At 54.5% G+C, this 17,081-nt stretch overlaps 1 protein-coding gene across 1 annotated transcript; it reads left to right on the top strand.

Annotated features, from left to right (window-relative positions):
- Positions 1 to 6,913: 6,913 nt before the first annotated feature.
- On the top strand, positions 6,914 to 15,660 carry LOC135306116 (serine/threonine-protein kinase pim-1-like; the record flags this gene model as incomplete). The annotated part of the gene is made up of 5 exons (XM_064429651.1): positions 6,914 to 6,980; positions 14,059 to 14,165; positions 14,282 to 14,329; positions 14,534 to 14,900; positions 15,548 to 15,660. Coding segments are annotated over exons 1-5 (702 nt in total), but the record flags the coding sequence as incomplete, so codon positions are not given.
- Positions 15,661 to 17,081: the final 1,421 nt, after the last annotated feature.

Genomic DNA, 17,081 nt, shown 5'->3' with positions numbered 1-17,081 from the left:
CTGCTCTCCCTCAGGTGCTCTTGGAGGGATGCAATCCCAGCTGGACACCTCAGGGCACAAGTGGCACTGCCTGTTTATGGGCACACAGCTGATGTCTGCCTGGAAAGGGGCACAGGTTTTAATATTTGTACATTTCATAATATACAAGGAAATCTTTATTATCTGGGTCATTTGAGTACTTTTAAGAAATGGCCACGTTTTCCCACCAGGAGCAGAAATTTCCTGATTCTACTAGATTCTTCTACTTATGGCAAGTAGAGAAATACGGATCTTCCCCTCTATCTTTGCCATGAACATCATTCACTCTAATATTTCATGACCCCCTCCTTTACGTGTTTCCAGCTCTCCTTTTGAAATGGCCATGTCTAAGGACATCTCTTCATTTAGAGCAGCTGGATCCTTGTCCTTCACATTGCTCCCAGAAGTCTTCCTCCAGATGCTCTCTGCTGATTCCAATGTATCATCCTTGATTGGCTTCATGATTTGAGCATTAGGGAATTGCCCAATCTTTCAGAAGTTTAAATACCTCCTTAGTCAGCATCTTAGTTGTAGTTTTATCTTTTCTATCACCTCTTTTTATGTCTTTGTCTAAAATCCTTCCTGTATGGCAATCCCTTGTGGATGGTGCACATGTCAGATGTTGCTGGGATGTCACAAGAAACTGAATGAAGGCTTTTGATGTTTATTAAATTTTATCATGTTCACATTTTTTGTTTTCCATGAAGAGAAACCTTCCTGTGCCTCTAGTCTCACCAGTTCCTGGTCCCTCCAAGGACACAAACCTGATGTGCTGGGGAAATGTGGCAGAAATGCTGCTCTCGGAGGGGTTTGAGTGCCTTGGATAGCTGAGTCAGTCAGGCCTGTAAGAAAGGTTAAGTCGCAAGGTCTAAGTGACATTAAATGCTGCTAAGAGTTGTTCTTTTGCTAAGTTGTTATGTTTAATATGTTATAAGCTAAGCTGAACATCATTAAGTGTTATTCCTCTATTAAATTGAAAAATCATAGGTTATAATTTAGGTTAAATACTGTTAAGCTCTGTTCTTTTGCTAAATTGTGAAGCTGAAGTTATCACTTAAGGTTGAGGTACAAGTTAAGTCCTGTTACGTTTGAGCTCTGTTACGCTTTTAGGCCGTATTCCTTTTACCATTGCCCTCACTGTCCTTGTGTCACACACAGAGTCAGGGACAGTTCTCAGTTCATCTCTGGTTCGATTGCCTGGATTTTGTTTGGGTTTTTTGTTGCTTTGTTTCTTTGGTGTGCCTGAAGTGTCCAGTCAACAATGTGTCTTGCCAAGGAAGTTTGTGGTGCTGTCCCTTAATATTAAATCTGATTGTTGCTGCTCCCTTGCTGGGGATATTTTCAGCGCTCTCAAACCCTCATTCAGAACAGGGTGAAGGAGCCCTGGCCCAGGGTCTGGCCCTGGGGGACACAGGGATGCTGCCGGGGGGTCCCTGTCCCCCTGTCCCACCCCCCAGGGCCCCGGCCCCCCGTCCCCGTGTCAGGCTCTGGGGTCGATCTCGTGGAACATCCTCTGGGGGAGGCTGCAGCACCGGGAGCGGGGGGACCCGGGGGGACAGGGGACCCCGCTGTGCACGAGCAGCGTTGGACTGCTCTGGGGGAACTGTGAGGGGAGCTGGGGCAGAGTGACCTCCCCAGTGACATCACACAGCCCCTGTGATGTCAGAGCCCCCTATGATGTCACACAGTCAGCCTGTGATGTCACACAGCATCATGTGATGTCACAGAGCCCCCTATGATGTCACACAGCACCCTTTTGGTGTCACAGAGCCAACTCTGGGATGTCACCCTGGAATGTCATGCAGCTGCACTGAGATGTCACAGAAGAGTCTGCGATGTCACAATGTCACCATGTGATGTCACAGCCTGCTCTATGATGTTACACAGTCACCTAGAATGTCACAACCCACTCTCTGATGCCACAGAGCCACCCTCTATGATGGCAGGATCTGCTCTATGGCCTCATACTCTACTCCATGATATCACAGACAGCTATGTGATTTCACAACTCCCTCAATGATGTCACAAAACCCTCTCTGTGATGTCATATTGGCACTCTTAAATGCTACAGCACACACTTTGACCTCACAGCCTGCCCTATGATGTCATACAGCCATGCCATGAAGTCACAGCCTGCTCTGCGATGTCACAGAATCCCCTCTATGACCTCACACAACAAACTCTGTGATGTCACAGCCCAGTCTGTGACCTCACCCAGCCCACTCTGTGCTGTCACACAGCCCCTTGCTGACATCACAGCTGCTCTGTGCCTCTAGGACACAGCCACAGAGGTGCCGTTGTGACACAGCCCCCTCTGTGACATCCCCCAGCCCCTGCCAGTGCTGAGCCCCTGTCAGCTCTGGCTGTGCCCTGCTGGTGTCCCTGAGCTGCCCTGGCAGTGCCCCAGCCCTGCTGGGCTGTGCACAGGAGCTGCTCCTGGCCAGAGCTGTCTCTCTGCAGCGCTGCCCTTGCCAGGAGCTGCCTCTGGGCCAGGAGCCCGGCCCAGCTCAGCAGCACAGACACAGCACCAGGACTTTAATCAGCCTCTGGGGCTTTGGTGCTCTTTGCATCAGACTGAGTCCCTCAGAGTATCCTCAAAGAACTTCTCAAGAACTCCAAATCAGATTCAAACTTCAAACTTTCTTTAACTTCTAATGGGTCCCAAGGAGGGACACAACTCATGTGAATGTGTTCCCAGGTTCCAGGTAGAGCAGAACACTGGAGGCAGTGATCACAGGTGGAAACAAGCAAGGGAGAGGTGTCTCTGGTGCTGAGCAAACCTGGATGTGTTTCTTGAATGTAAAGGGCCAAGGCCTGAGTCCCAGCCCCTGGCAAGGCACATCCTGTCCCTCCCTCCTTCCTCAGGGCTCTTCCTGGGATGGGCTCTGGCATGTGGGGATGTGCAATGCCAAGGGCAGGACCATGGGGCGGCCCCTGCCAGGCTGCTGAGCAGGGACAAGGAGGCAATGAGGCTCCAGGCCTGCAAGGGTCACTTATCTCCTGGCTCAGGTCCAGGGCCAGCAGCCATGGCCAAAGTGCTGCCCAAGTTGGCTCTGTCAGGGCCTTGCAGCTGCTGCCCATCCCTGTGCCCTGTGCAGCCCAGGCTGTCCTACGGTGTCCCTGCCCTGCGCCTCTGTCCCTGCAGGCTGTCGTCATCCCCCGGCTGCCCCACCTGGCTGGCCCCTTCCTTTGCTGGCAGCTCTGCCTCCTGCCTGCCTCTGCCTGCCCACACAAAGCCTTGGGCTGCTCCAGGCTCCTTCTGCACCACAGCCCTGCCCTGGGGGAGGAAATTCCTTTCTCCAGCTGTCCAGTCTGGGCCTCCCCAGCTGCCCTTGTGTTGTGTTCCACTGCAGTAAGCAGCAAAACGACTCCCCCAGCCCCCAGAGTCTCAGACCTCAGGCAGGCATCGATGACCAACAGGGAAAGGAAGGCAACAGGATGGGTCTTGGTTTAGCAAAGCCCAGGATCCTTTATTGTGCCAGGTACCAAAACAAGAAATGAAGGGGGACAGGGAGTGGTGGCTTGTCATGCATTTTATATGACAGGGTAGGGGTGGAGTTTAGGGTCGGGGTCCAATAGCAGAAGGAGCAGGGCACTGCAATGGAGTGGATCGAGAAGGACAACCAATGGAAAAATGTGTGGCAGGGACTTTGCAGTAGAATTTGAACCAATGAGGTTACAGAAAAGGAAAAATATTCTGTGGCCACTCCTTATTTGACCAGATGGGGTGGAGTGTCTTTTCCTGTGCTTGCAGAGGCACACCCCACATGGTGGAGGGGCGGAATCCTCTTTAAATCACGCCCCTCACTTGATGCTGTCTGTCTGGGTAGAATGCCTGCTTCCTGGGGCCGGGGAACTCCACACCCTTGGTGTCATTATTTCTTTCTCTGGATGTTTTATACAAAGAAGAAAAACTCCAGCCTCTCTGAAACCACCCTTCAATCCCTCTCGGGCTGCTCCTGTTCTGTCTTCAGTCTCCACACCACTGAGCCGAGAGCCACCACCTTCTACCTGCTGGTTATGTGATGAGGCATCCAAACCCCATCTTGGGAGATTTTTGGTTACTTTCCAAGGTCTGTGAAAATGGAAAAATAGTGGTCAACATTATTTAGTCCCACATCTTGCAGTAACAGGACATGAGTCAATATTGCTCAACTGAATGAGGGTGGATTTACATTTGTTACAAGGAGAAATATTTTACAATGATGAGAGTGGCACAAAACTGCAACTGTTTTTCCAGAGAACTGGATTCCCCATCACAGGAATTGTCCAAGAGCAGGAGCTTTGTGCAACCTGACCCAGCGAAACAACCTCATCCCCAAGGACAGAATTCCTGTTGTGTGGGTGTTCTGGTGTGCTGGGTGCCTTCACACACTTCTGGCCAGAATGTCTGCTGAGGGCAGCCAGGCTGCTGCAGGAGCAGTGACCTCACAGCCATCACCATGGCAGCCCTGTCCCCTGGGCCTGGCTCTCCCCTTTCCTCTGCCCCTGCCTTGTCTCTGCTGGCATGGAGAGTTTTGTCACTCATATCTTGTCCCCAAGGTGCAGGGGCCAATGGCTTCCCAGGCAGGCTCCTGGAGCAGAAGTGGCTTTTCAGAGCCCAGGCAGAAATGAGCCCTGAGGCAGCAGCTCTGCAGTGCTGGCCACCAGGCCGGGCTGCCAAGGGAGGCTTCTGGCCATGGCCTGCAAGCAGCTGCTGCTGCCAAGGTGCCTTTGGTGCCTCAGGCTCTGCCTGGCACAGCTCCCAGCACGGCACTCTGCCCTTGTGCCCGAGCCCTTCCCTGTGCTGGGGCTGGCCTGAGGCTTTTCCTGCAGCGGGACCTGCCCTGCTCCTGGCACAGGAAAGGCAGTTCCTGCTGGAGCAGGAGGCTCTGCCTGCAATGGGCTCCAACAACTCCAGCAAGGCCCTGTTGACTTCAGAATTGCTTCCTGGAGCACTATATTCAAATAATTGTTATAGTTCCCGTATTGTGGAGTAAATAACTGGGTTTTTTAAAATTTACTCTGCGGTGTAAATAAGGCATGTTATCTAATCATGATCAGAATCAATCAGAGCTGTATTTATATAAATATATCTGGTATTCCATTGTTAATCCTGTGGGACAAATTGAATTAAGGTTTAGTTTTACCTGTCCAATCTTTTACACCTTTGATGAAGTCTGGGCCTGGGATTCGATCCAGCCGCTCCCAGTCTCCTCTTTCAGAAGGAATTTTAGAAGTCTAGGGGTCCTGCAGGCGTTTGAGGATCCATGGTGGGTGTTGGGTGTTCTTGTTTAGGCTGCCCCTTGTGTGAGGACATGAAGCTTGACTCCATTTTCATCAGAAGGCTGATTTATAATGTTATATATTATATTAAAATACTACATTACAACTATACTAAAAAAACAGAGAGAAGAAGATCAGAAGGCTACCAAGACAAGAATAGAATTGGAATCAATAACAAAAATCCTGTGACTGCTCACAGCCTTGGCACAGGTGGCTGTGATTGGCCACTAATTGAAAACAATCCACATGGACCAATGACAGATGCACCTGTGGCATTCCACAGCAGCAGATAGTTATTGTTTACATTTCTTTCCTGAGGCTCTCAGCTCCTCAGGACAGGAAAAATCCTAGCACAGGATTTTTCACTAAAATATCATGGCTACATCTCACCCTTTAAAATTTATTAAATTAAATAGAAAAAGAAATGTTTGCAATCTCTTCTACTGGGCCCTTGCAGAAGAGAGAACAAACACCCCTTTGAGGTTCATCTGTTGCCAATCAAAATCTCAATCAACTGCTGATGTGGAATGGTCAGGGAAATTCTTCACCTGTAGAACATTCAGGGAAATTCTTCACCTATCAAACATCAAATTCTATCATATCACTAAAACAATCTTGAAAAATATAAGAAAATGCAAAAACTCATGCAAACAAAGTTCATTGTTTCAAGTCCAAACAGCTGAGTTTCAGGACAGAGTCCATGGACTGAAGATGTTCTTCTTTGAAATCTCTGGAAGTCCCCTTTGGTCCTGAAACAGGCTTGCAGAATTCTGAAACAAAGAACTGCTAAAGAGAACAAGAATTATCAAAAAATCCATTGACAGTCATCAAACAATTCAGAGAGAAAATTCTGGAATGCTCTGGCCACAGCCCTTCATTGAACCACTTGGGCTGAGGCTAATTTTTGGCTTTTCAATGCTTTTGAGCTGCTAGCTCTTTCCACTTTTCTTGATTTTTTTTTCTTTTTTTTTTTTTTTTTCCAAAAGAAGAGCAGCAGCAGCAGAGGGTTTCTAGGACCCTTGGGTGGCCCTGGTCCTGGTGGACGGACTAGAGAACCCAGACCTGGTCCACAGAACGGTGGCCCAGGTCCAGGCAGGGAGCTGAAAGCTCCCAAACCCAACACTGGACGGGGCGGTGGCCCCAGCCCAGGGAAATGAGCCAAACGGCCCAGAACCAGCCTGTGAGGCGGCTCTGTGTGCTCAGAACCTGGCAGGACCATGCTGCCAGTGTCTTGAGAGCAGAAATGACCCAATGCTTCCTCTCCCCAGCAGCACCAGTGCACACCGGCAGCTCGGGAAGAGAAGCTTTCTCAGGAATTTTCATCCCAGATCTGAGGGTTTCTTGTCCCCAGAGCAAGCGAGCAATGCTTGCTTTGCACTGTTTCTCTTGCTCCTGCAAGGCAAACGCCACTGCTCCTGCTTTCTGCCCCTCGGCACCCCCATCCCCTCCGGGCTGGGGACCAGAGGCAGATACCACAGGAGCCAACTCCCCCACGCCGCTGGGGCGCTCGGGGGGAGGCAGGCACCCCAACCCCCAGGGACAAGCCCCTGACCACACGCGAAATGACCCGTGAACCACGCTGAGTTTGAAAACAGGCAGCCGAACTGCAGCCGTAGTCACCTGGCGAGCCATGCCCCCTCCACGGAAGGACAGGCTCTTCGCAGGGTCTGATGCGAAGGACAGAGCTTCGGAAGCCAGTGGGACAGCTGGGGTGGGTGGTGCGGGCAGCATGGACACTGGTGTCGGCTCTTGAGACGGTCCCATGGGCTCAGCACCATTCTCGGCAAGCTCTTGCACTGCAATCGGGTCGGCTGGAAGCAGCGGGATTGGCATGGGCCGCGGGGGCGCATCCCCCGCCGGGCTGGGCACAGCAGCCGAGTCTCCTCCAGAGTCTGGACAGTACAGTGCAGGGGCAGACATCAAGGCCGGCTGAGCTGGCCCGGGCAGCGGCAGGACCACGGGCGGAGCCGCAGGGTCCAGTGCCTCCCGTGGGGCTGGCTGGGGCGGAATCGGTTCTGCGCCCTCCCGGAGTGGGGGGAGCGGAGAATGCAGCGGTGGAGTGGGCGGAGCCGGCCTGGAAAGCGGCGGAGCCGGCTCCCCATCCCTCCCAAGAGAAAGAGCGGGGGGGAAAGGCAGCTCTGTCTGCTCATACTCCAAGGGAGCGGAGAAAAACTTTTGCTCAGCCGTGGGCAATGCAGGGGGGCTGCAAACCCGCGGTTCGTCTTCTTTGAGAGGCTTCTCTCGTGCCGAACCTGGTGGGAACGGAGTGCGACCACGCCACCGAGTCACGATGTCCTCCGCAGCCTCCCTTTTTTCCAAATTACAGAAAAAAAGCCATACGTGCACTCCATACATTATTGGGGGTGTAACACCCTGGTCCATTGTCCACTTAAAAGCAGCGCCCATGAACTCTCAAAGATCTAAATCAAGGGAGTATACGACATTTGTAAAAAATCTATGAAATTTTGCCCATCTGAAAAACTCATAACACAGTCTCTCCCACTGACAATAATTAACTCCGTCCTCACGTCCCCATCTGTGCCAGAATTTAATAACTTTCTTCTCTGACGCAGTAAACGGAACCTGAGCTTCTGAAGGTACATTTTCCCAACTTTCCTCCCACCTTCTGCAAATGGCAGGATCTTCAGGAAGGGAAAAAATAACAGTACCTTTAGACAGTGTCCTTGTGGATCCAGCTGTGCAGCTCTGCTGCTCTGCGGTCTCTGGACACAATGTCCAGGAAAGTCCAACAGGTTCTCCTGTTTGCCTTGGCTGTGAACTCTGCCCATCTTCAGGGTCTCGTTTCTTCAGCTCCAGGCTGGACTCCGTGGTCACTCTTGGGGTGACCATCAGTTTCACACATCCAGGGGTCACCAATTCTTAGACAAGAACCCCTTGTGTGAGGACAGGAGGTTTGACTCCATTTTCATCAGAAGGCTGATTTATTATGTTATATATTATACTAAAATACTACATTACAACTATACTAAAAGAACAGAGAGAAGAAGATCAGAAGGCTACAAAGACAAGAATAGAATAGGAATGAATAACAAAAATCCTGTGACTGCTCACAGCCTTGGCACAGGTGGCCATGATTGGTCACTGATTGAAAACAATCCACATGGACCAATGAAAGATGCACCTGTGGCATTCCACAGCAGCAGATAGTTATTGTTTACATTTCTTTCCTGAGGCTCTCAGCTCCTCAGGACAGGAAAAATCCTAGCAGAGGCTTTTTCACTAAAATATCATGGCAACAGTGAGATATTACGATCATGAAATATCAGACTGCATGTTGGCGGCAAAGGTAGAGGAGAAGATCAGAATTTCTCCTCCTGTCACCAGTAGAAGAATCCAGTAGATCCAGGAAATTCCTGTTCCTGGTGGGAAAACTTTGCCATTTCTTAAAAGTACTCAAGCAACCCAGATAATAAAGGTTTGCTTGTATATTATGAAACTATCAGTTATTTAAACCTGTGCCCCTTTCCAGGCAGACATCAGCTGTGTGCCCATGAACAGGCAGTGCCAATTGTGCCCTGAGGTGCCCAGCTGGGATTGGATCTCTCCGAGAGCACCTGAGGGAGAGCAGAGCACCTTGCAAGCTGCAGATTGTCCCTGACAGCCCCACAGGGCTCCTGTGCCATCAACATCTGCTCTGCTCCAGTCTGAAACAGGGCCCAGCATGGTGCTGGGATCATCAGAGAGCTGAGGTGTGTGCTGGAATTCAATGCCCTCCCCATCCCTCTGGGCTAGCAGAGAGGCCGGCCAGGGGTGGCCATGGCCGGGAACAGGCCCTGAGCCCCGCAGGAGGATGGAGCTGGGCCACAGCCAAACTCAGCCCAGGCCAAAGCTGGGCTCAGCAGCCAGGGCTGCCAAGGGCTGGGCACAGACGCTGGCACTGACAAATGTCCTGGGCCCCCTCCCTGCTCTGTCCGTGCCACCAAGGGCACAGAGCAGCCTCCTCTCTGGGGCACTTGCCTGTTTTCAATGCCTTGCACAGGCGCTGGCCCTGCCCCACAAGGCCTGGGCTGAGTCCTGCCCCTGCACGCCCAGCCAGGCTGAGATGGACACTGATGGTTTCTGGGGCAGGCTCTCTGAGCCCAGCCCAGCTCCCTGCAAGCTCTGCCAGCTGCCCTGAGCTCTGGGCAGCACCAAGGGCCTCTCCCCAGCCCAGCCCAGCCGGCTCTGGCCCCACAGCTCTGCTCAGGCCAGGCTGCTCTGGCCACTGGCCCCACGGCCTCAGCCCCTGCCAAGGGCACAGCAGCAGCTGCAGCTCACACAGGACTCAGCCCAGCCATGGGGGAAGGTGCTGGGCAAGGCCAAAGGAGGCTCCCTGGCTGCCCTGCTCCCCTCTGGCTCAGGTGCTGAGAGCTCTGCAGCCCCTGCTGCCATCCCATGTGCCCAGGGCAGCACAAGAGCCCCGGCCTTGGGGCCCTCAAGAGCTGCTCCTGCTGCAGGCCCAGGGCCCATCCCAAAGCTGGGGCAGCCACAAAGCTGTGCCCATTGCTGTTCATTGCTGCTCTGATGGGGATGGATTTTCAGCCACTTGGAGGCTGCTGATGAATTTTCCTTCTGCAGAGGCCTCTTCTTTCGTGAGTTCTTCAGTTTAGGAATTCAGTGAAAAATGCTCATAAATATTAGTTCAAAAAAACACAAAAAGAAAAGCCCCTTGGAATAATTGATGTTTTCAATTCTTCTGTGGCTAGCTAGACAGATTTCAGAAGTGAATTCAAAGTGAATATACTGTATTGAAAACAATGCAGAGAGAACAGTTTTGTCCTCTTTCTTTTACTTTTCCTTTTTACAGTTTTTTTTAATTTATATCAGCAATCTGCAATTGATATTGAACACAGCACTTTCTAATGCAGTCTGAATAGATATGAAAATCAAGACCCTTCTTGGCTGACAATCAATCAGACTTTGTCCCCACCCACTCCCCACCATTTCCCTCATCCGACCCCTGCCACTCGTATGCATCAGGAATGGTGTGGCCAGCAGGAACAGGGCAGTGATTCTTCCCCTGTGCTCAGCACTGGTTGGGCAGCACCTCGAGTGCTGTGTCCAGTTCTGGGCCCCCCATTTAAGGATGGGCATAGAAGGGCTGGAGCGTGTCCAGAGAAGGGCAACAAGGCTGGTAAGGGGTCTGGAACACAAGTTTTGTGAGGAGCAGCTGAGGGAGCTGGGTTTATTTATCCTGGAGAGGAGGAGGCTCAGGGGAGACAAGGCAATGTCAGGGCACATATTGGACTTGATGATCTCCAAGGACTTTTCCAACCTCGCTGATTCTGGGATTCTCTGAAACCACCCTTGCAACAGTTGTATGAAGAGCCCTGGGCCTCCTCTTCAGAAGCTCCAGCAGCCCAGGCGCCTCAGCTTCTCCTGCCAGCCCCAAAGCCCATCCTGTCAGTCCTGCAGAGCCTCTGCAGCTCCTCCTCATTGCCCAGAACAGGGAGCCCCACAGGCAGACACAGCAGCCCAGATGTGCCCCCCTGGCCTGGGGTGCCTCTGGCAAGGGAGCAGCACCAGGCACTGCAGGAGCCTGCAGACAATTCCTGCAGCACTTGGAGGATGATCCTGCTGCCCAAGGGATGTTCCCACGGTGCCAAGTCAGGAACTGCAATGGGGAGTGGGGCCAGAGAGGAAAGGGCAAACAGGGATGGGCTGTTTGCAGGGGAGGGAACAGGGGTGGGCAAGAGGAAGAAATTTGTAACAGGAACAGTAAAGAAAGCAAAGGTGAAGCCAAGGAAATGCCCAGGGCTGTTTGGGGGTGGCTGCCAGGCAGCCCTGGCTCCGAGCAACAGCGTCTGCAGTGGCACAGGAAACTCCCAGCTGATGGGAACAAACTTTCTGGCTGACTGCAGAGGCCAGGACAAAGCTGAGTGGTTTCCCTGGTGTCCCCCAGCCCTTGCTGGCCCCAGGGGCTGATGGCATTTGTGCTCCCTCAGGTTCATGTCCCCACAGCAACAGCATGGGGGTGCTCCCGCCTGCTCTGTGCAATGCAAACAGGGGCTCCTGAGCCAGTGCTGCCGTGGCTGTGCCTGCAAGGATGCGGCACCTGTGTGAGCTGGGGGAGAGGCCAGGGCTGCAGAGGGGGGATGTTGTTGGCAGCTCCATCAGGACGCTCTGGGACGCTGCCCTGGGCTGTGCAGCGCACTGGGGATGGATCAGCCCCTGCTCTGCTGCTCCTTCCCGTCTCCCCCAGGGCCCTTGCAGAGCCCCAGCCATGCTGTTTGCCCCCAGCCTGCCCACGGCCAGCCTGGGGCTGCTCACCCTGGGGCTTTTCTGTGCTGAGCATTGGCCTGGCCATGTTCTTGGGAGAGCCTGGGCAAGGAGCCTGCAGCCCCCAGGGCCTGGCCTGAGGCGTCAGCGCTGCCCCAGCAGTGCCCATGGCCTGTCCCTGCTGCAGCCCCGGCACTGCCACCCCCAGGACTGTGCCCGGCCGCGAGAGCACTCAGGCCCTGCAGCAACACCAGGGCCACCAGGGCAGCGGGGCAGGGCCACGGCCGCAGCACTGGCAACACCAAGTGCTGCTGCTGCTGCTGGGCACAGCTGCTGTGCCAGCACTGATCTGCCCCAGCTCTGCACACAGACATTGCTGCTGCAGCTCCAGAGGAGGCAACAAAAGGGCATCTCTGGAGAAAACTCTGCTGGGAGATCCTTTAGTTACTTTAATGCCACTGAGTGCACAGCTCCTCATTGTCACAGTCTGCGGCCACTGAATGTGGAGACAAACAAAGTCAAGAATAGCAGAAACAATGATCTAGATTTAGGGAGAATATTAAAAAAAAAAAAAAAAAGACAGGGAAATCAAAGAACCAAACCAGCAGAACTATCAAAAATTAATTTTGTTACAAGTGATTTGCAGAAATTGGCAATCAGTTTAATGCTTCCTAAGATGTCCAGTCATCAGTCTCCACACTGCAGCCTTGAGCTCCTGGTTCCTCAGGCTGTAGACGAGGGGATTCAGGGCTGGAAGCACCACCGAATACAGAACTGACACTGCAAGACCTACGCATGGGGAGGAAATGGAGGAGGGTTTCAGGCAGGCAAATACTGCAGTGCTGAGAAATGCATTTCTCCTGCATTTTTCCTTTACAGATTATTTCAGTCATCTCCTGAGAGGTACAGTTTTTTCTGGTGCTTTTCATGAATTGATTGTACTCTTGATTTAGATAGAGATTTTAGAATTGATTTCAGATGTAGAGGAATCTGAAGTGAGCACAGAAACAAACTCCCTCTGTCAGCCCATTTTCATCTTCTAGATCACTTTCAAGATGTCCTTGGGGGTGTTGGAATGATGATCACACAGCTCTCCACTTGTGGCTGCAGGCTCTGGAGATTCTTTCTTTGCATTCAGTCAGGCTTGCATTCCCCAGGAGTTCTTGGTAGCCTGTCATGTTTTCTTAGGGTAGAACAGTAACAATGAAAACCTTACCAATTGCACAACTGCCCAGCCCACAAGGAAAAGAGAAGAACAAGCTGTCAAGTTCTTCAAATATTTGTCCTGCTTTGCTGCAAGTGTGCTGCACACACAGTGTGGAAAGCCAAGAGAAGCTGCAGTTGGTGGCACACCTTGTGATAGAAGCTGCACCTCATTCTTCAGGAAAGATACTTGGAAAAAGCAAACAGGACTGAGGAGAAGTTTCTGGAAAAACTGAAAGAGCTTTTAAGAAATTAAATGAAAATTGAAACAATTCAAGACGTTTTTCTCGATTTATTTTTATGCTCCCCTTTTCCATCTTGCACTAGTTGTCCATCCCATTAATTCCAAACAGATCTCACCTCTAAGATCCATGAGTTGGCACGTTTTAGACATTTTAAGATACCATGACCTACACACAGTTTGGCTTCCCCTGTTTTTCTTGGAAATCAATGCTGGAGAGGTAAGTGCAGTGCTTGGGTCAGGTACAAATTCTGCATTCAGGGAATGCGCTCTGAGAGTGTTTGACCCTCAGCAGGGACAATGCACAGCAGGGACTGAGGGGATTCCTGAGCCACTGTGCAGGAGTCCAGACTCTGGCTCTTGGCTGAACTCGGCCAAGTTCCCGTGTTTGGACAGGCTCAGGGGCTGCCCTCGGGGAACATGGGGCTCGAGGCGGGGGCGAGCGGGCAACGGACAAACGGACACGGGGACAAACGGCCCCGGAGCTTCAGTTGCAGCAGCGGCAGCGCCAGCAGCAGCGGCAGCGGCAGCAGCGGCAGACAAAACTTTAGATTCTGTTCTCTTCTCCCTCTCCACTGCCTCGTACCTCTCCCGCTCTCCCTTTCCCGGTCTCCTCTCCTCTCCCCGCCTCCCTCTCCCCGTGCCGGGCCGGGCCATGCCCCCGGCCCGCCCCCGGCCGTCCCACCGAGGTCTGGTCCCAGCCCGGCTCGGGCCATGCTGGCGGTGGCGCTGCTGGGCGGGCGTCAATGCCTGGGGCTGGGGCGGCATCGCCGGCTTTTGGCTCCGCCTGGCCCGAGCCCGGCCCCGGCCCCGACGCAGGGTCCAGTCCCGGCCCCGAGCCCGAGCCCGAGCCCGGCCCCGGCCCCGGCCACGGCCCCGGCTCCTCCCGGGGCCCGCGGAGGACACAGGCGGCCCCGCCGCTCCCGCTGCCTCCGCTGCGGCTTGCCCGGCCCCTGCTCCGCCGCTCGGCAGCGCGGCCCCCGGCCCCGCGGCTCCCGGGTCGCGTTCCAAAGACCGAACGCCGGAGGATGGCCGGGCCGGGGCGGGTGAGGGGCGCTCGGGGGCCGTTGCTGGCCCCGGGCCGAGCGCTGACAGCTGCATCCCACCCGCAGGGAAGGCGCAGGAGGCCCTGCAGGAGCGGTACCGGCTGGGCTCGCTGCTGGGGCGTGGAGGATTCGGCAGCGTCTTCGCAGCAACGCGGCTCTCGGACGGCGCCCCGGTGAGCGGCGGGGCCGGCGGCGGGCGGAGGAGGAGGGGGCGCAGGAGGAGGAGGAGGAGTATGGGGCTGGGCAGGGCGGGCGTTGAGCTGAGCCCGCTGCTCCCCTTGGCTTGCAGGCCGTCAAAAGGGTGCCACGGAACCGCATCTGGCACTGGAGCGAGCTGGTGAGTGAGCCGGGCCAGCGGGAGAAGCCGGGCTTTGCGGGGCGGGGATGAGCCGAGCCCCGGCATGGTGGAAGCCGCCAGGACGTCTCGAGGGGGAGCGGGCGTGGGGCCAGCGCAGGGCGCAGAGCATCCCGGGCTGGCTGAGGGGTTGTCCAGCCCTGGCACGGCATTGGCCCCACTGATGGCATCGTGCTCCTCCCGCAGCCCGACGGCACCAGCGCTCCCCTGGAGGTTGTGCTGCTGGACAAGGTGTCCACTGGCTTCCCAGGTGTCATCCAGCTGCTGGAGTGGCTTGAGCTCCCCAGCGACATTGTGATGGTGCTGGAGCGGCCAGAGCAGTCTCAGGACCTCCTGCATTTCATTCAAGCACGGGGGTTCCTGCGCGAGGAGGTGGCGCGGCAGCTGTTCCGCCAGGTGCTGGAGGCCGTGCGGCACTGCACCAGCTGTGGGGTCCTGCACCGTGACATCAAACCAGAGAACATCCTGGTTGACCTGGCCACCGGGCAGGCCAAATTGATTGACTTTGGCTGTGGCACCTACCTGCAAGACACAGCCTACACTCACTTTGCAGGTGAGCCTATGCAGGGCTGTGCTCCCGCTCCTGGCATCTCATGGCCCAAGATCTCACAGCCCAAGCTGGGCGTGGCAGCAGGGATTCTCCCTTTTGCTGCCACTCAGGGGACTGAATCTGCAGCTGAGTTGCTTTAGAGCAGGGCTGGGTGGGGAGCCATCTTCCAGCCCTGCTGGCAGCCTTTTCCCACCACTGTGCCCAGGACTGGGGCTGGGCTGGGGCAGCCAGCCTGACAAAAACAGCCGTGGGTGGGGGTAGCAGAGAGGGAGGTCAGAACCTGTGTCCCAGCCGGTTTGTGTGCAGGCAAGAGGAAGGGCTTGGACTGCTCCACTTGCCCTGTTTGTCTTGCCTTTATAATATGTTTGGGGCAATGCAGGCAGGGAGAATGAGGGCATGGTTTTTCCCCAGCACGCAGTGGGTATTTCCTTTGCATGTCATGGTCAGGCCTAGCCAGGGCTTCCGCTGTCCCCTTCCCACACCAGTGGCTTCTTTTGCAATCCCAAGTTTGTACACCAGTCCCAGATGCTGGTGAGAGGACAGTGGTCACCCTGTGTGCCACTGATGCAGCCCCCACCGACCCAGGGATGCTGGGGCCAGGCTCTGGGAGCAGCAGCATCCCCCTGATGAACTCCATCTGTATTCCACAGGAACACCATCATACAGCCCCCCGGAATGGACCCGCTTTGGCTGGTACCATGGCAAGCCAGCTACCATCTGGTCCCTGGGCATCCTGCTGCACGAGATGGTCTGTGGGAAGATGCCTTTCAGGAGGGGCTGGAACTTCAGCTGGGGCCAGCTCTCACTGCCACAACGGCTCTCTCCAGGTGAATCCTCTTCTCTGGGCATGGGTGCAATACCAGTGCTGGGAGACAGCAGCGGGCGCGGGAGCATCCCGCTCTGGCAGCTGCTGAGGAGGTGGCACATGTCCTGCTCTCCCCCAAAACCAAGAAAGTTCAGGCCCAGCTCTGAGTGCATCCAGCATGGCCTGGGCATGGGAATAGTGGGGCAAAGCAGACAGGAGCCTTCTCCAGCTGACGGGCAGTTTCTGGTTTCTCTCCCCAGAGTGCCAAAATCTGGTTGGGTGGTGTTTATCCATGCACCCCTTGGCCAGACCCTCATTAGAAGAGGTGTTCTGTCATCCTTGGATGCAGGATATTCATCTGCCCTAGAAGAAGGGAGAGAGCCACAGGCACACTGTGCTGCAGGGCCCTGGTAAGTTACAGCTGCACACATGCCTTGGCAATGAGAAGCAAAGAAAGCCAGCCCATGTCACTGCACCAGGGTCATGGGATGGGAACATGCAGCCCTTGTGCTGGAGCTGAGCTGCTCTGCCCAGCCCTGGTGGCCGCCATCCAAGCAGGTTTTGGTTGTCGTGGTTCCCTGACAGCTGGGGCCCTGGGCAGAGCCCTGACAGCCTGGTCTCACCCCAGGGCAGGAGAAGGATCCCCCAGAGAAGCTGTACCGGGTGGGGCTGCTGCTGCAGGAGACAGCGAGGATGACATGAAGGATGACAAGCTCTTCCTCAACCTGGCCACCAGCAGTTGAAGGTGATGCACTATGGCACCTTCTTCAAAGCCAAACTACACAGGGAGTTTGCAGATGAGTCCACACGTGGGGAAATGCTCCCAGATTTGCGCATTGCCCAGCCTGGCTGGGAAGCAAAGGTTCCCCCCTTTGCTGAGGCAGATGCAGCTGATCCTTCAGTCGGCTGCCCAGCTGCTTTTTTGGCAGGGCTGGTGGGATGGGGTGGGGTGTGTACGAAATAGGAGTGGGCTCCTGGCCCTGCCAACAGCCCCCAGCACCCACCATGCCCCAGGCTGGAGCTGGGGCTGGGGCAGCCAGCCCAACACAAACAAACCCCCATGGTGGGAGCAGAGGTGGGACTCCAGAACCTGTGCACAGGTGCTGCTTTGCTGTGCAGGCAAGGAAGGGCTTGGGCAGCTCCACTGCCCTTGTTTGCTTTGGGATCACGGTTATTGTGGGGGACAGTGCAGGGGGAAGGGAGAAAACCTGGGCTTTGCTCACACATGGCTGGGTTTTTCCCTGGCTTGCAGGGCTTGGGCCTTCCTCAATCCCCTCACAGAGATATGATTTTTCCCTTTGTTCTTTTTTTCCCTTTTTGTCTGTAATCTATTTTCAACAATTTGTTGTTTGTTTTTCTAGAGGAAGCATTCTGGTTGG

The sequence above is a fragment of the Passer domesticus genome, chromosome 8 (assembly GCF_036417665.1).
Source record: "Passer domesticus isolate bPasDom1 chromosome 8, bPasDom1.hap1, whole genome shotgun sequence".
Lineage (NCBI taxonomy): Eukaryota > Metazoa > Chordata > Aves > Passeriformes > Passeridae > Passer > Passer domesticus.
Note: the sequence above shows the minus strand (reverse complement) of the source record. Positions and strands in the feature narration are given on the sequence as shown.